The sequence below is a fragment of the Chiloscyllium plagiosum genome, unplaced genomic scaffold (assembly GCF_037043375.1).
Source record: "Chiloscyllium plagiosum isolate Xiang-an unplaced genomic scaffold, Cpla_swu_hap1 HiC_scaffold_35, whole genome shotgun sequence".
NCBI lineage: Eukaryota > Metazoa > Chordata > Chondrichthyes > Orectolobiformes > Hemiscylliidae > Chiloscyllium > Chiloscyllium plagiosum.
Genome location: NW_028270173.1, coordinates 2,540,348 through 2,560,165, shown reverse-complemented (window position 1 = coordinate 2,560,165; position 19,818 = coordinate 2,540,348). Strand labels below are relative to the sequence as shown.

The 19,818-nt window shown below is 43.1% G+C and overlaps 1 protein-coding gene across 1 annotated transcript in view; it reads left to right on the top strand.

Moving 5' to 3' along the window:
* The window catches only part of LOC122541477 (uncharacterized), a 208,061-nt gene extending 191,168 nt beyond the window's left edge, over nucleotides 1-16,893 (top strand). The window contains exon 7 of the mRNA XM_087979105.1: nucleotides 16,486-16,893. Within this exon, the coding sequence (XP_087835231.1) occupies nucleotides 16,486-16,554 (69 nt within the window). The 3' untranslated portion in view covers nucleotides 16,555-16,893. The remainder of the gene's footprint in view (nucleotides 1-16,485) is intronic.
* Nucleotides 16,894-19,818: the final 2,925 nt, after the last annotated feature.

The following is a 19,818-nucleotide window of genomic DNA, read 5'->3' as shown; positions in this document are numbered from 1 at the left end:
GGAGGATTGGCATTGCTAATCAGGGATAGTATCACAACTGCAGAAAGTGAGGTTGTTGAGGAAGGTTTGGCTACAGAATCAGTATGGGTGGAAGTCAGAAACAGGAAAGGAGAAGTCACTTTCTTGGGAGTATTCAGCAGGCCCCCAATAACAACAGAGACATGGAAGAGCAGATCGGGAGACAATTTTGAAAATGTGTAGAAAAAACAGGGTTGTTGTCATGGGTGACTTTATCTTCCCTAATATTGAGTGAAACTTACTTAGTTCAAATAGTTTGAATGGAGCAGTTTTTGCCAGGTGTATCCAGGAAGGGTTCCTGACTCAATATATAGATAGGCTGACTAGAGGGGAGGCCATATTGGAATTGGTGCTTGGCTACGAACCATGCCAGGTGTCAGATTCTCAGTGGGAAAGCATTTCGATCACAATTCCATGACCTTTACTATGCTCATGGAGAGGCATATGAGCAGATGGTATGGGAAGGTATTTAGTTGTGGGTGGGGGAATTACAATGCTATCAGGCAGGAACTAGTGTGCCTTGATTGGGAATAGGTGTTTTCAGGGAAATGCACAACAGGAATATGGAGGTTGTTTAGGAAGCACCTGCTGATAGTGCTGGACAGGGTTGTCCACTGAAGAAGGAAGGGATGGGTAGGGTGAAAGAACCTTGGGTGAAAAAGGACGTGGAACATCTAGTCAAGAGGAAGAAGGAGGCTTACTTAAGGATGAGGAGCCAAGGATCAGACAGGGCTCTAGAGGGTTACAAGGTAGCCAGGAAGGAACTGAAGAATGGACTTAGGAGAGCTAAAAGGGGGCATAGAAAAACCTGATCAGGTAAGATTAAAGAAAACCCTAAGGCATTCTACATTCGTGCGAAGAACAAGACATCCAGAGTGAGGGTAGGGCCGATCAGGGATAGTGGAGGGAACCTGCGCCTGGAGTTGAAGGAAGTAGGGGAAGTCCTTAATGAATACTTTGCTTCAGAATTCAATACTGAGAGGGACCTTGATGTTTCTGAGGACAGCATGAAACAGACTGATATGTTAGAACAGGTTGATGTTCAGAAGGAGGATGTGCTGAAGATTTTGAAAAACATAAGGATAGGTAAATCCCCTGGGCCAGAGGTATTCCCTAGGTTACTACAGGAAGTGAGGGAAGAGATTGCTGCGCCTTTGGTGATGAACTTTGCGCCCTCACTGTCCACCGGAGTAGTGCCAGATGATTGGTAGGGTGGCAAATGTTATTCCCTTGTTCAAGAAAGGGAATAGAGACAATCCTGGGAATTACAGACCAGTCAGTTTTCATTCTGTGGTGTGCAAAGTATTGGAGAAGATTCTGAGAAACAGGATTTATGATTACTTAGAAAACCACAGCTTGATTAGAAATAGTCAACATGGCTATGTCAGGGGCAGGCCACACCTCACAAACCTTCTTGAATTATTTGAGGATGCTTATGATTTTTGAGAAGATTTATTGTTCAGGTTGAGGTTCAGGTTGCAAGTTTGCATGCTGAGCTGGTAGATTTGTTCTCAGACGTTTCATCACCATGCTAGGTAACATCATCAGTAAGCTTCTGGTGAAGCGCTGGTGTTCTATCTCACATTTTATTTATGTGTCTTGATCTGTTAATGTGGTTGATATCCTTTCTAGTTCTTTTTCTCAGAGGTTGGTAAATGGGATCCAAATCGATGTGTTTATTGAATCTGGTTTGAATGCCCGGCCTCTAGGAATTTCCATGCATGTCTCTGTTTCATAGTCTCACTTCCCACCACACCGACGTACAGACGAGCAAAGGAACTTCACTGTAAATTGAAATACCTAGTGAAAGACCTTGCCCTTGTCTGGTGTTTGTCTGAAATACCTTGAAGAAGTACCTTACCCTTGGGGCAAGGGCAATTATAATGTGATTAGGCAAAACTTAGGATGCATAGAATGAGGAAGCAAAATGCAGGGAATGGGTACAATCGAAATGTGGAGCTGGTTTAAGGAACAGATATTGCGTGTCCTTGATAGGTTTGCCCCTATCAGGCAGGGAGGAAGTGATAAGGTAAGGGAACCATGATATACTACAGAAATTGCATCTCTTGTTAAACAGGAGAAGAAGGCTTATGTGACGATGAGACAAGATGGTTCAGATGAGGTGATGGAATGTTACAGATTAGCGAGAATGGATTTAAAGAGAGAGTTAAAAAGAGCAAAGAGAGGACATGAGCAGTCTTTAACAGTAGAATAAAGGGGAACCCTAAAGCTTTCTACAGGTATGTGAGGAATAAAAGGATGACTACAGTAGGAACAGGGCCAGTCAAAGACAGAAATAGGAAATTGTGTGTGGACCCTGTAGAGATCGGAGGGGTGCTAAACAAACATTTTTCATCAGTTTTCACTCAGGAAAAGGAGAATATTGTAGTGGAGAAGAACAAGATACGAGATATTAGACTAGAAAGGATCGAGGTTAGTTACGAACAGGTGCTATCGATTCTAGAAGGAGTGAAAATAGACAGGTCTGCTGGGCCAGAAGGGATTTATCCAAAAATTCTCTGGGAAGCTAGGGAGGAGATGGTGAAGCCTTTGGCTTTGATATTTGAGTCGTCATTGTCTACAGGTTTAGTACCAGAGGACTGGAGGGTTGCAAATGTTGTGCCCTTGTTCAAGAAGGGTAGTAGAGATAACCCAGGTAATTATAGACCAGTGAGCTTTACGTCTGTTGTAGGAAAAGTTTTGGAAAGGATTATAAGAGATAGGATTTATAATCATCTAGCAAGCAACAATTTGATTTCAGACAGTCAACATGGTTTCGTCAAGAACAGTCGTGTCACACAAACCTCATTGAGTTTTTTGAGAAGGTGGCCAAGCATGTAGATGAGAGTCGGACAGTTGACGTGGTGTACAGGGGCTTCAGTAAAGCCTTTGATAAGGTTCCAGATGGTAGGCTGTTGGAGAAAATGCAGAGGCATGGAATTGAGGGTGATTTTCCAGTTTGGATTAGAAACTGGCTTTCTGAAAGAAGGCAGCGAGTGGCAGTTGATGGAAAATATTCAGCCTAGAGTCTAGTTACTAGTGGTGTGCCACAAGTTTTGTGACCACTGCTGTTTGTCATTTTTATAAATGACTTAGACGCAGGCATAGGTGAATGGGTTAATAGGTTTGCAGATAACACTAAAATCAGCGAGTAGTGGACAGTGTGGAAGAATTTTGCAGCTTGCAGGGGGACTTGGATAAACTGCAGAATTGGGCTGAGAGGTGGCAAATGGAGTTCAATGCAGCTAAATGTGAGGTGATTCACTTTGGGAAGAATAACAGGAAGACAGAATACTGGGTCAGTGGAAAGATTTTTGGTAGTGTGGATGTGCAGAGGGCTCTTGGTGTCCATGTACATAGATCCTTGAAAGTTGCCGTCCAGGTTTATAGTGCTGTTAAGAAGGCATACAGTGTGTTAGGTTTTATTGGAAGAGGGATTGAGTTCCGGAACCACAATATCATGCTGCAACTATACAAAATGCTGGTGCGGCTGCACTTGAAATATTGTGTACAGTTCTGGTCGCCCCATTACAGAAAGGATGTGGAAGCACGGGAAAAGGTGCAGAGGGGATTTACCAGGATGTTGCCTCATCTGGAAGGTAGCTCTTATGAGGAAAGGCTGAGAGACTTGCGTCTGTACCCATTGGAAAGAAGAAAGCGAAGAAGGGATTTGATTGAGACATGCAACATGATGTAGGTTTGCTCGCTGAGCTGTAGGTTTGATATCCTGACGTTTCATTACCTGGCTAGGTAACATCATCAGTGGCGACCTCCAAGTGAAGAGAAGCTGTTGTCTCCTGCTTTCTATTTATATGTCCAAACAGGAAATGACATCCCCAGGAACCCCATCCAAGACAAACGTATAAATAGAAAGCAGGAGACAACAGCTTCGCTTCACTTGAAGGTCGCCACTGATGATGTTACCTAGCCAGGTAATGAAACATCTGGATATCAAACCTACAGCTCAGCGAGCAAACCTACACCATAAACCTCAACCTGAGCTACAAACCTTCACAAACCTTGCACATACAAGATGATCAGAGGATTAGATAGAGTAAACAGTGAAAGTCTTTTTCCTCATATGATGATGATGTCAGCTTGTACGAGGGGACTTAGGTATAAATTGAGGGGTGATAGATTTAAGACAGATGTCAGAGGCAGGTTCTTTACTCAGAGAATGGTAAGGGCATGAAATGCCCTGCCTGCCAATGTAGTTAACTCAGCCACATTAGGGAGATTTAAACAATCCTTGGATAAGCACATGGATGATGATGAGATAGTCTATGGGGATGACCTTAGATTAAAATACTTCACATGTAGGTGCAACATTGAGGGCTGAAGGGCCTGTTCTGCGTTGCATTGTTCTATGTTCTATGTTCTAAGACTCATTCCACTCCATCCACTCCACCAAAGAATTCCTGAACAAGATCAAAGGCACCAAGGTAGAAGACGATGAAGTCATGGTCTCCTTCGACGTAACGGCCCCAGTCTCATCAATTAACATCATTCTGGCCAAAGAAACACCGACCTCACTACTAGACAAACCAAGGACACAAACACCACACAGCACCAACTCCATGAGTAAGAACAATGTCCTCAAGCTGGTAGACCTGTGCCTCACCATCCAGTTCACCTTCAATAACAAGATCAACAATAAATCAACAGGACACTCATGAGATCACTAATATCAGGATTCTTAGTAAAAGCAGTTATGCAGAGACTAGAATGAACAGCCCTCCCCACAATCCAACCAAAGCTTTGGGTCTGTTATGTGGATGACACTTTTGTCATCACGAAATGGAACAAATTAGAAGAAACCTGTAATATTATTAACGATGTCCTTGCTGGCATAACTTTCACCAAAGAGGAAGAGAACAACAACAGACTCCCCTTCCTAGATGTCACAGTGGAACAAATAGTCAATGGAGAACTGCAGACCAGCGTCTACAGGAAAGCAACATCCACATACCGGATATACTCAACTACAGGAGCAATCATCCCAACACCCATAAATAGAGTTACATTAGGACATTATTTCAACACACTGCAGCAACCAGGAACTATGAGCAGTAGAAGAAAAATACCTGTACAGCGTATCCAAGAACAATGGGTACCTGATAAACGCAGTCAGCTGATTCGTAAACAATAAAGCTGAAAATGTGTTGCTGGAAAAGCGCAGCAGGTCAGGCAGCATCCAGGGAACAGGAGAATCGACGTTTCGGGCATAACCCCTTCTTCAGGAATGGGGAAAGTTTGTCCAGCAGGCTAAGATAAAGGGTAGGGAGGAGGGACTTGGGGGAGGGGCGTCGGAAATGTGATAGGTGGAAAGAGGTCAAGGTGAGGGTGATAGGTCAGACTGGGGTGGGGGCGGAGATGTCGGGAAGAAGATCTCAGGTTAGGAAGGCGGTGCTGAATTTGATGGATTTGACTGAGACAGGGTGGGGGGAGGGGAAATGAGGAAACTGGTGAAATCCTCGTAAACAATAAACCCAAACAAGAAGACACAACATGCCCAGAAACTCTAGCCATGCTACCATACATCAAAGACATCTCAAAGATGATGACCAGACTGCTCCCATTCATTGGTATCATGGTGGACCACAAACGTATTAACACACTGACATAGCTACTGATGAACCTAAAGGACCCTGTACCAACAATGAGCAAAACAAAACTCATTTACAAAATACCCTGCAAGGACTGCAACAAACTACATCAGACAAACTGGAAGGAAACTAGCCACCAGGATACACGAGCATCAACTAGCCATCAAAAGACATGACCAGCTACTAATAGTGTCCTTACACACAGATGAAGAAGGACACCACTTCGAATGGGCCAACACATCCATTTTAGGACAGGCTAAACAGAGATATGCATGGGAATTCCTTGAGGCCTAGCATTCAAACAGAACTCTATCAATAAATACATTGATTTGGACCCCATTTACCAACCTTTTAGAAAAAGAATCGGAAATGATATCACCCGCCTTAACAGACCAAGATACATAAATAAAAAGTGGAACAGAACATCAGCGCTTCAACGGAGGCTAACTGATGATGTTACTTAACATGGTAATGAAATATCTGAAAACAAATCTACCAGCTCAGCGAGCAAACTTACAACCATTTTTGAGGATGTGACAAAACACGTTGATGAAGGTAGAACAGTGGATATGGTGCACGTAGATTTTAGTAAGGCATTTGATAAGATTCCCCATGGTCGGCTCATTGAGGAAGTAAGGAGGCATGGGATACAGGGAAACCTGTCAGTCTGGATACGGAATTGGCTGACCCATAGAAGACATAGGGTAGTGGTAGATGGAAAGTATTCAGCCTGGAGCTTGGTGACCAGTGGTTTTCCACAGGGATGTGTTTTGGGTCCTCTGTTTTTTGTGATTTTCATAAATGACTTGGATGAGGAAGCGGAAGAGTGGGTTAGTAAGTTTGTTGATGATGAAAAGTTTGATGGAGTTGTGAATGCTGTAGAGGGCTGTTGTAGCTTGCAATGGGACTGGGCTGAACAGGATGCAGAACTGGGCTGATAAGTCACAGATGGAGTTCAACCTGGATAGTTGTGAAATCATTCACTTTGGATGGTCGAATTTGAATGCAGAATGCAGGGTTAAAAGCAGGATTCTTGGCAGTTTGGAAGAATGGAGGGATCTTGGGGTCCATGTCCATTGATCCCTCAAAGCTGCCATCCAGGTTGATAGGGTTGTTAAGAAAGCATATGGTGTGTTGGCTTTCATTAGTAGGGGGATTGAGCTTAAGAGCTCAAAAGTTATGCTGCAGCTCTTAAAGCCCTAGTTAGAACACATTTGGAATATTGTGTCTAGATCTGGACACCTCATTATACGAAAAATGTCAAAGCTTTAGAGAGGGTGCAGAGGAGATTTACCAGTATGCTGCCTGGACTGGAGGGCATGTCTTAAGAAGAAAAGTTGACAGAGCTAGGACTTTTCTCATTGGAGTGAAAAAGGATGAGAGGTGACTTGATAGAAAGGTACAAGATGTTGAGAGGCATAGATAGAGTAGATAGCCAGAGACTTTTTCCCAGGCTGGAAATGGCTATTACGAAGGGGCATAATTTTAAGGTAATTGGAGGAAGGTTTAGGGGAGATGTCAGGGGTAGGTTCTTTACACAGAGAGTAGTGGGTGCATGGAATGCACTGGAGAGTCAGAGTCAAAAAGTGTGGCACTAGAAAAGCACAGCAGGTTAGGCAGCATCTGAGGAGCAGGAGAGTTGACGTTTAAGGTATAAGCCCATCATCTCTGGATTAATCGGCTAGTAATAATACTACTAGGCCATGGCCTACTCTCATAGTAAACATTCTTCTTACTAACACTTGGTCCACCGCATCTCCCTGCTTCCAAGCCCCAGGTCTGGCAGTGTTTCCTTTCTTGGTGTACGTGACACAAAGTGCTGTCAAATATTCACTTGAACACTCTCTTGGAACTCTTTCCCCTCTTTCCCCTTTAATGTCACTACTATCCTGGTCTATCTTCAGATTAGTAAAGCCCTCATTAGAACTACCCATGTCTGTAATTTTCTTGCAAATTGTTGCTTTTTGATATGCCCAATAGTTGGTGACCTATAGTCTACACCAATCAATGGAACTGCATTGTACTGGTTCCTTAACTTTTGCTGAATCCACTCTGTTTTTGACCCCTCTAGGACATCATCTTTCTCTAGCTCTGTAACATTCTCTTAATCAATATCACCATATTTTTTCTTCTTTTTCCTGTCTTTTCTAAACATCTTGTATCCAGGATTACTTAATTCCTCATACTGCACTTCTTTGAGCATGGTCCCTTGTTACAGCCACATGATCATTTTTCCACGTGGCAACCTCCCAATAAGGTATTGGCCATGCTGTATGCTCTCACGTACATGCACAGTACTCTGATTTAGACTTGATTGCTTTCTTCCTCCTCCCTTACTCTGATCCACCTGTTAAATTACTGCTCCATGTTCCAGTGGCATCTATTCCCTCTCAGCATTGTGTGCTGTGCACATTGCCATTCCTCTCTTAAATTATCACACAGTTGCCACATTCCTGCCAAGTTAGTTTAAGCCATGCCTGGTAACACACCCAGAGCACTCTACAAGAACTCAGTGCCATCTGCATTGAGTACAGCCTTTCTGGTCTGTATGGTTGCATCTTTACCATAGAAGCTATGGTCCTCTCTCCTGTGCCATCTATTCAGCCCTCACTTACTCATCTGCTTTAACTTCCTGTTTCTGTGCTCAGCTATGTATGGCACTTCAAGTAATCTGGTGATTATAATTTGCTTCCTAATTTCCCACCTAGCTTCCTAGGAACATAGGACACAGGAAAATAGGAACAGGAGTAGACCATTCAGCCCATCAAACTGCTCTGTCATTTAATACTATCATGGCCGATCAAACGCTTCCATGCGTTTTACACACACCATCCCCATAAGCCTTTACATCATTGAAAACCAGAAATTTATCAACCTCTAAACATACTCAAAGGCTCAGTTTCCACAGCCAACTTGAATTTTCAAAGATTCACAAATCTCTGACTAAGATCATTTCTCCTCATCTTAGATTTAAGTGGCATCTCTCTTATTTTCAAATTGTGCCCTCTGGGTCTGGACTCCCCAACCAGCAGAAACATTTTTCTTGAATCTACCCTAGTATTCCTTTGAAGTATTTTATACGTTTTAATGAGATCGCCTTTCAGTCATAGAAATTAGAGAATATGGACCCAGTTTACCTAATCCCTCTTCAGAGGAAAGTCTCACCGTACTGGTAAACAACTCTTTCACTGCACTCCCTCTATAGAAATAATATCTTTCCTGTGATAAGGAGAGGAAAACTGTATACTGCACTCCAGGTTCAGTCTAACCAAGCTCCTGTACAATTGAAGCAATACTTCACTACTGTACTCAGATCCTCTTGTATTAAAAGCTAATGCAGCATTACCATTCCTAATAGCTTGCTGCTCCTGCATTTCAGCCTTCGGTGCCTTAATGACTAGGTTACCCAAGTCTCTTTGGAGACAGGAACAAATGAAGGCCATTCAGCCCTTCATAGAGACTCATGGAGTCATATAGGTACATGGTTGTTGCAAGCAGTGAAAAAAGCAAATGGTATGTTTGACTTCATAGTGAGAAGGTTTGACTCCAGGAGCTAGGATGTCTAGTTGTAATTGTCCAGGATTTTAGTGAGACCATACCTGCAGTTTTGGTTTCCTTTTTTGGGTAAGGATGTTCTGGCTATGGAAGGAGTCCAGCGAAGGTTTCCCAGACTGATTCTTGGAATAGCAGTCCTGAGGCATGAACAGAGACTGGGTCAATTAGGACTATATTCCCTGGAGGTTAGAAGAATAAAGGAAGATCTCACAGAAATCTATCAACTTCTAACAGACGTTGGCAGGATAGAGGCATGTTCCCAATAATTGGAGAGTCCAGAACCAGGAATCATAGTTTAAGGATAATGGGTAGGCCTTTTAGAAAAGAGATAATGAGGAAATTCTTTACCCTGAAAATGGTGAACCTGTGGAATTCTTTGCTGGAGGAAACTATTGAGGCCACACATTGAAGACTTTCAAGAAATAGACATAGTTCTTAGAGCTAAAGAGATCAAAGGATATGGGAAGAAATTAGGATCACTTATCTTATTGAATGGCAGAACAGGCTTGAAGAGTCGAATAGCCTCCATCTGTTCCTAATCTCTATGTTTCTATGTGACACTCCTATGATTCTCCAATTCCTTCAACACATAGAGCAAAATGGAACACAATGTACCAGGTGAGGTCTAATCAAGGCTAATTATACTGCAGCAAGACCTCTCTACTCATGGACTGAAATCTCCTTGTGATGGAAGCCAGCATACCATTTACTTCCCTCACTGCTTGCTGCACCTTTATGCTAGCTTTTTGTAGCTCATGGACAAGATCACCAGATCCCTTTGGAAATCAACACCTCCCAACCTCTTCCCATTTAAGGAAGATTTCGCCTTTCCATTTTGTTTAGCAATTTGAATAACTTTCACAATGTGTTCCATCTGCTATATTTACCCAGCCATTTTAAGGTTGCTTTCACCTTCCTCACAAGTCACATTCCCAGTTAGTTTTGTACCATCAGTAAGTTTAGAATATTACATTTGATCCCCATATGCTGATAATTTATATAGATTGTGAACAGCTGTAGCAATCCCAACACTGACTGTACCCTTGTGGTATCCGACTAGTGAAAGCATGCCCTCCTGAGAATGATCCATTTATTCCTGATGTATTCCACGAACTATGCCAGTATATTACACTCAATCCCAAGAGCTCTAATTTTGTTTCTTAACTTTGTCTGTAAGGCCTTATTGATAAATTTGTGAAAATCTAAGTACACCACATTCACTGCTTCACCTTCATCTAAACTAGAACTAAGGTCCTCAAAAAAACGCCAGTAGATTTGCCAAACATGTTTTGCCTTTCATAAATCCATGAGTACAACAATAAAGGTGCTATGGTGATGACATCAGCCACACGATGAGCAACTGAAACCCAGAGTCATAGCGTCATAGACTCATAGAGACGTACAGCACGGAAACATACCCTTCGATCCAACTCATCCATGCTGACCAGATACCCTAACCTAATGTAGTCCCGTTTTCCAGCACTTGGCCCATATTCCTCTAAACCCTTCCTATTCATTTAATCATCCAGATGCCTTTTAAATGTTGTAATTGTAACAGCCTCCACCACTTCCTCTGCTCTTTCCATGCGTGCACCACAGTCAGTGTGAAAAAGTAGCCCCTTAGATCCCTTTTATATCTTTCCCCTCTCACCCTAAACCTATGCCCTCTAGTTCTGGACTCCCTCACCCCAGGAAAAAGACCTTTTCCAATTACCCTATCCATGCCCCTCAGAGCTCCAGAAGCTTTAACTAACAATGTATCCAGGACATGGCAATGACCTGGACTTCTATTAGAATACAAGGTGGATGCTGATTCTTTATTTATTACTTAAACTTGCAACTGGGGATAAACCTTCCTACAATGAGTAAACGTTCCTAATACTGATAAATCCTATGCATACTGAGAACACCTTCATATTAGTAATAAGCCCAAATTAAAACAAAAAGTTATAAATAATTCTCAACAGCTATTCACTCATTATCACTGTTTCCTATTTTATCAACCTGATCTGTGACTTAATTCAGTAAATAGGAAATACTCACCAGCCAATCACTTGCTTCAATTGAATGCCACAGCACCATTTTTGTACCAAATTCCTGTTCTGAATTCAGACTCAAACTTTCCGATCTCCCTGAAGTCTCTCTGCTTCTTATGGAAATTCCCATAAGGAAGATTTCGCCTTTCCATTTTGTTTAGCAATTTGAATAACTTTCACAATGTGTTCCATCTGCTATATTTACCCAGCCATTTTAAGGTTGCTTTCACCTTCCTCACAAGTCACATTCCCAGTTAGTTTTGTACCATCAGTAAGTTTAGAATATTACATTTGATCCCCATATGCTGATAATTTATATAGATTGTGAACAGCTGTAGCAATCCCAACACTGACTGTACCCTTGTGGTATCCGACTAGTGAAAGCATGCCCTCCTGAGAATGATCCATTTATTCCTGATGTATTCCACGAACTATGCCAGTATATTACACTCAATCCCAGGTTGGCGAACAGGTCAATGTCAACTTTTATATTGTTCCAATGTATGCTGCTGGCTGGGAGTAAGAAATGGAGAGACTCCTGGTCAGCTGTGTGATGTAAAGAAATTGTGAGCCTCCTCTGTCACAATTTGTCACACCATGGGGAAGGCTTCATTGCCATCATAGAACTTTTTTGCTAAATAAAGAACAGGGATAATTTTTTTTACTGGTTGGCAATCCGTGACTAGTGATGTGCCTCAGTGATCAGTGTTGGGACCACAATTGTTTAAAATGTACATAAATGGTTGGGAGTTGAGGACCAAGTGTAATGTGTCAAACTTTGCAGATGATACTAAAATGAGTGGTCAAGTGAAATGTGCAGAGGACACTGAAAGTCTGCAGAGGGATATGGATAGATTAATTGAGTGAGCAAGGGTCTAGCAGATGAGTACAATGTTGTAAATGTGAAGTCATCCATTTTGGTAGGAAAAACAGCAACATAGACTATTATTTAAATGGTGAAAAATTGCAGTATTGTGCTGTGTGGAGGGACTTAGGTGTGCTTTTACATAAATCATAAAAAGTTGGCATGCAGCAGATAATTAAGAAGGCAAATGGAATATTGTCCTTCATTGCTACAGGAATGAATTTAAAAGCAGGGAGGTTATGCTGTATAGGATGCTGGTGAAGCCACACCTGTAGTACTGTGTACAGTTGTGGTCTCCTTGATTAGATTCCTTACAGTGTGGAAACAGGCCTTTTGGCCCAACCAGTCCACGCCGACCATCCGAAGAGCAACCCACCCAGATCCACTTCCCTCTGACTAGTACACCTAACACTATGGGCAATTTAGCATGGCCAGTTCACCTGACCTGCACATCTTTGGATTGTGGGAGGAAATTGGAGCACCTGGAGGAAACCCATGCTGACACGGAGAATGTGCAAACTTCACACAGACAGTCCCCAAGGCTGGAATTGAACCTGGGACTCTGGTGCTATGAGGCAGCAATGCTAGCCCTTATTTGCAAAAGGATGTACTGGCACTGAAGGGGGTGCAGAGGAAACTCACGAGGTTTATTCCAGAATTGAGAGGATTGTCTTTTGAGGAAATATTGAGTGGCCTCAGAACTGAACTGAAGAGGAACATCTTCTGCAAAAGGGTTGTGAATCTGTGGAATTCCATGCCCAATGAAGCAGCTGAGGCTACCTCAGTGGGCGGCACGGTGGCACAGTGGTTAGCACTGCTGCCTCACAGCGCCAGAGACCCGGGTTCAATTCCCGCCTCAGGCGACTGACTGTGTGGAGTTTGCACATTCTTCCCGTGTCTGCGTGGGTTTCCTCCGGGTGCTCCGATTTCCTCCCACAGTCCAAAGATGTGCAGGTCAGGTGAATTGGCCATGCTAAATTGCCCGTAGTGTTAGGTAAGCGGTAAATGTAGGGGTATGGGTGGATTGCGCTTCGGCGGGGCTGTGTGGACTTGTTGGACCGAAGGGCCTGTTTCCACACTGTAAGTAATCTAATCTAATCTAATCTAATCTAATGTTTTTAAGGCAAAGAAAGATAGATATTTGAACAGTAAATATATTAAGGTTTATAATGAGCAGGCAGGAGCTGAGTTCACGTAAAGATTGACCATGATTTTATTGAATGGCGGAGCAGGCTCAAGGGGCCAAATGGCTTAACTCTGCTCCTATTTCTGATGTACTTACCACAACATGCTTTAGCAATGTGAATCTGGGAAACTGACGTGAATAATTGAAAGCTCTCCAGTTTGTGATTGAACTTCAAAGTATTTCTGAAATGTCTTGAGATAAACTGGCAACTCCTGACAGATACCGATCCTTGTGGCACTCCACTGGTCACAGGCCTCAAGTCTGAAAAACAACCCTCCACCACCACCCTCTGTCTTCTACCTTTGAGCCAGTTCTGTATCCAAATGGGTAGTTCTCCCTGTATTCCATGAGATTTAACCTTGCTAATCAGTCTCCCATGGGAAACCTTGTCAAACGCCTTACTGAAGTCCATATAGGTCACATCTACTGCTCTGCCCTCATCAATCCTCTTTGTTACCTCTTCAAAAAACTCAATCAAGTTTGTGAGACATGATTTCCCATGCACAAAGCCATGTTGACTATCCCTAATCAGTCCTTGCCTTTCCAAATACATGTACATCCTGTCCCTCAGGATTCCCTCCAACAACTTGCCCACCACCAAGGTCATGCTCAGCGGTCTATCGTTCCCTGGCTTGTCTTTACCGCCCTTCTTAAACAGTTTGCCAACCTCCAGTCTTCCGGCACCTCACCAGTGACTATCGATGATATAAATATCTCAGCAAGAGGCTCAGCAATCACTTCTCTAGCTTCCCACAGAGTTCTCGGGTACACCTGATCAGGTCCTGGGGATTTATCCATATTCTTCACAATAAAATGATGATATACAATGAAGGTGGCCATTCAGCCCATCGAGTCTGCTCTGCCATTCAATGAGATCATGGTGGATAGGATCATCCTCAACTCCACTTTTCTGCCTTTTCCCATAACCTTTGATTCCCTTCCTGATTAAAAATCTGTCTCTCTCAGCCTTGAATATCCTAACCCAGCTTTGAAAGTCCTCTGTGGTAAACAGTTCGACAAATTCACTCCCCATGAAGTGAAGAAATTCCTTCTCATCTCTGTTTCCAAATGGCAACCCGTTATTCTGAGATGATGCCCTCTAGTCTGAGACTCTCCCACAAGGGGAAACAACTTCTGCACATCTGCCCTGTCAAGTCCCCCAAGAATCCTGTATGCTTCAATGAGATCACCTTTCATTCTTCTTAATTCCAATGAGTACAGCCCCAACCTACTCAACCTCTCCTTGTAAGACAGTTCCTCAGTCCACAGGATCAGTCTTGCAAACCTTTCCTATAGTAGTCCAATGACAGGTTATCTCTCCTTAGAGAAAGGGCTCAAAACTGTTCACAGAATTCCATCTGTGGTCGGGCTAGTGCTTTGTACAGTTTTAACAAAACAATCCCTAGATTTAATCTCCACATCACCATCTCAGCAACACATTAGAACTCTTTGAACTGCAATTATCAAGGTATGTTTCAATTGCACTCTCTTCAGTGTTAACGAACATTTTCATTTATCAACATTCAAAATTCTGTTCCAAAAATTAAGAAAAAGTGTTTACGCCTATGTGTCTCTGTGTACCTGTATATATGTTCATTTACATGTATATGTACATGCATGTATGTGTGTATGTTTATGTGTGAGTATCTATATGAGTGCATGTGTCTATGTGCATGTTTGTGTGTGTGTTTATGCCTGTGTGTCTATGTGTGTCGGTCTGTGTCAGCATTTGTATCAGTAGTCATGATTTGGAGTTGCTGGTGTTGGACTGGGGTGTACAAAGTTAAAAATCACAACATCTGGTTACATTCCAGTTGGTTTATTTGGAAGCACGAGCTTTCGCTGCTCCTTCTTTCGGTTGTTGTGGAGTGTAAGATCGTAGGACACAGAATTTAGAGCAAATGTTTACAGTGTGATGTGTCTGAAATTATATATTGAAAAAGACCTGGGTTGTTTGTTAAGATTAGATTACTTACAGTGTGGAAACAGGCCCTTCGGCCCAACAAGTCCACACTGCCCCGCGGAAACGCAACCCACCATACCCCTACATTTACCCCTTACCTAACACTATGGGCAATTTAGCATGGCCAATTCACCTGACCTGCACATCTTTGGACTGTGGGAGGAAACCGGAGCACCCGGAGGAAACCCACGCAGACACGGGGAGAACGTGCAAACTCCACACAGTCAGTCGCCTGAGGCAGGAATTGAACCCGGGTCTCTGGCGCTGTGAGGCAGCAGTGCTAACCGCTGAGAGGCAGCAGTGCTAACCACTGTGCCACCGTGCCGCCCATCTCTCACCTTTAGAATGGGCATGTTGATTTCAGTTCTTTCATACGTAAATCCCAGAACTTTCTTAAAGTTACATTCTCAAGTGAACTTTAACAATAGGTGCCATGTTGGCCCAGATAATGCATTGAAGGTGTGAGGGGCCCTGTGTGAGGCTGTCTGTGCCCCAGTGTTCAGACTGATTCTAATCTAAAAAAGGGATTTACAGAATCTTCCATGGATTCACAGAATCTTATATAGATTAATGCAGTTTTTGAGCAAAATAAAATGTAATTCTGCAAGTACCAATTCACCCCACAAACTTATGTCTGTGTGCATGTAGGTGTATTTGTGTGGAGGGTATGAGTGTCTGGGAGAGAGTGTGTGTATGTGTGTAAGTGTGAGTGTAAAGGAGTATAAGACTGTGAGATGTTGCGTGTGTGCGGGAATTGTGTGTGGGCATATGAGAGAGAACTTGTGTATGAGAGAGGGTCTGCGTGAGTGCATGGGTCTGTAGGTGTGTGGTGTGTTGTGTGTGTGGTGTGTTTTGTGTGTGTGTGTTGTGTGGTGTGTGTGCTGTGTGTATGTGGTCTGTGTGTGTGGTGCATGTGGTGTGTGTGTGGTGTGTGGGTGTGTGTGTCAGTCTGCCTGTGTTGTATATCCCTGTGTGTATGTACGTGTGTCAGCATGTGTATCAGTAAGTGTGTGCTTGTGTGTGTCAGTGCCAGTATATATGTGTGTGTCTGCCTGTGTGTGGGTGTGTGTAGGTGTGTGTATCAGTCTGTTTGTGCATGTCTGTGTGGGTGGGTGTGTGTCTGTTTGTGTGGAAGTTTTAGGAATTAACACTAGCACTCTCAGCCAACCCCACTGGTGCTCTTGTATCATAATCCCAGCCAGCCAAGTGTCTTCATTTATTGGTAATATCTTCTGTCTTTGTTCTTGTTCCTTTAGGTATCGCTGTCATATACCCCCTGCAATCTCACGCAGTCAACATTAACATTGGTGGAGGATGCAAATTAAACTATCCAGGGTGAGGAGTTAAACCAACAAGGCAGTTGCTGTCTGTCCCCAAGTCGTACGATCATGCAAACTGCTGATTCTGGTCTAACTGTATTGCTGAGAACGCAGCTCACTGCCCCGTATCAGCTGCCAGAGGAAATGATAGGGTGGACAAACTGCTAAAATGAGGATTGTCAGGCTGCTGTGGCACAGCAGCTGAGAGTTTGACATATGAGGAGGAACTGAGAAATCCTGTGAAACTAGGGAGTTTCTCTCCTTATTGTGAAGACACAGGTGTCAATATGATTAGAAGAAGTTTGTTGTTCCAGTTTTGTCAATAAAACCATGTCTGTATCTGTATCAAAACATCTGCCAGCAGTGAGCCCATCAATAAGGTTTTGAATCTAATTTAGACAAGCATGTCTGGTTCCAACGTCATTAGGCATGCATATGGGATACTTGAACACCCGGACACCCTCAATACACGAGCAATAGGCTCATTGCACACACACACACACACACACTGCCAGTGGAAATGTCCTCCTTTTTACAAGGCCCACACTGTATTGTCACCAGGGCTAACACCACCTCTCTTGCTTTGGTAATCTTTAATCTTGTGGACCAGAGATGGAGAGAGACTGCAGAAGAGTCTGGGTGTCCGAGCACATGAATCACATAAAGTTAGTACACCAATGAGTGATTAGGAAAGCAAATGCAATGATCCTTATGGCTAGTAGGAAGGTCTTGCTGCAACTGTACAGAGAATTTGTGTGAAAGCATCCAGAATATACAACTCAGGCCTCCTTACTCAAGGGGCATATAATTGAATTGGAAGGGTGTGATGGACTCTCAGGGGAATAAGCACAAAGTGCTACATTTCTGATGTCAAGACTTGCTCAAATGTAGTGAGGGGTCCGTCATTTCCAAGTGATCGATTGTGATGGGGACTGTCTAGTCAGAGGCACACATAGAGGTTTTTGTGGTCAGCAAGTGAAAAATCAGAATGATGTGTTGCCTCCCTGGTGCCAGGATCAAGGGTATTTCAGAGGGGTGCAGAATATTCTCAAAGGGGAGAGTGATCAGCAGGAGGTCATTGTACACATTGGAACTAACGACATAGGAAGGGAAAAGGATGAGATTTTGAAGTGAGAAGACAGAAACTTAGGCAGGTATTTAAAAAGGACGTCCTCAAGGGTAGTAATATCTGGATTATTCCCAGTGCTTTGAGCTAGTGAGGGTAGGAATGGGAGGGTAGAGCAGATGAATGCATGGCTGAGGAGCTGGTGTATGGGAGAAGGGTTCACATTTTTGGATCATTGGAATCTCTTCTGGGGTAGAAGTGACCTGTACAAGAAGGACGGATTGCACCTGAATTGGAAGGGGACTAATAACTGGCAGGGAGATTTCCTAGAGCTGCTTGGGAGGATGTAAACTAATAAGGTGGTGGGGGTGGAACCCAGGGAAATACTGAGGAAAGAGATCAGCCTGAGACTAGTACAGTTAGGAACGGGAACAAGTCAAACAGTTAGGGTAAGCAGGAACAAAACAGAGAACTAGGTAAGACTGGTAAATTAAACTGCATTTACTTCAATGTATTGGGCCAAACAGGAAATGAACTCATCGCATGGGTAGGAGCATGGGACTGGGATACCACAGCAATTACAGAGACATGCCTCAGCGGTGGACAGGACTGGCAGCTTCATGTTACAGGATACAAATGTTGTGGAAGGTTAGAAAAGGGGGCAAGAGAGGAGGGGGAGTTCTGTTTTTGATAAGGGATAGCATTACTGCTGAACTTAGGGAGGATATTCCTGGGAATATATCCAGGGAAGTTATTTGGGTGAAACTGAGAAATAAGAAAGGGATGATCTCGTTATTGGGATTGTGTCAGACACCCCCTTATAGTCAGCAGGAAATTGAGAAACAAATTTGTAAGGAGATTTCAGTTTTCTTAAGAATAATAGGATGTTTATGGTGCGGGATTTAACTTGCCAAACAGACTGGGACTGCCATAGTGTTAAGGGTTTAGATAGAAAGGAATTTGTTAAGTGTGTACAAGAAAATTTTCTGATTCAGTATGTGGATGTACCTACAAGAGAAGGTGCAAAACTTGTCCTACTCTTGGGAAATAAAGCAGGGCAGGTGACTGAGCTGTCAGCGGGAGAATACTTTGGGGCCTGCGACCATAATTCTATTAGTTTTAAAATAGTGATGGAAAAGGATAGACCGGATCTAAAAGTTGAAATTCTAAATCAGAGGAAGGCTAATTTTGACGGTATTAGGCAAGAACTTTAAAAAGCTGATTGGGGCCAGATGTTTGCAGTAAAGGGATGGGTGGAAAATGGGAAGTCTTCAGAAATGAGATAACGAGAGTCCAGAGAAAGTATATTCCTGCTGGGGTGTAAGGAAAGGCTGGTAGGTATAGGGAATACTGGATGACTAAAGAAATTGAGGTTTTAGTTAAGAACAATAAGGAAGCATATGTTAGGTATAGACAGGAGAGATCGAGTGAATCCCTAGAAGAATATCAAGGCAGTAGGAGTATACTGAAGAGGGAAATCAAGAAGGCAAAAAGGGGACATGAGATAGCCTTGGCAAATAGAGTTAAAGATAATCCAAAGAGTTTTTATAAATACTTTAAAGACAAAAGGGTAACGAGGGAGAGAATAGGGTCCTTCAAAGATCAGCAAGGCAGTTAATACGTGGAGCCATCGGAGATAGAGAGATACTAAACAATTATATTGCATCAGTATTTACTGTGGAGAAGGACATGGAAGATATAGAATGTGGGGAATTGGATGATGACATCTTGAAAAATGTTCATATTACTGAGGAGGATGTGCTGGATGTCTTGAAACGCATAAAAGTGGATAAAATCCCCAGGACCTGATCAAGGGTACCCTAGAACTTTGTGTGATGTGATTGCTGGGCGCCATGCTGAGACATTTGTATCACTGACAGTCACAGATGAGATGCCGGAAGACTGGAGGTTGGCTAACGTGGTGCCACGATTTAAGAAGCTGAAAAATGTGTTGCTGGAAAGGCGCAGCAGGTCAGGCAGCATCCAAGGAGCAGGAGAATAGATGTTTTGGGTATAAGCCCTTCTTCAGAAAAGAAGAAGGGCTTATGCCTGAAATGTCGATTCTCCTGCTCCTTGGATGCTGCCTGACCTGCTGCGCTTTTCAGCTCTGATCTCCAGCATCTGCAGTCCTCACTTTCTCCACTATTTAAGAAAGGTGGTAAGGAAAAGCCAGGGAATTATAGACCAGTGAGTCTGACATGGGT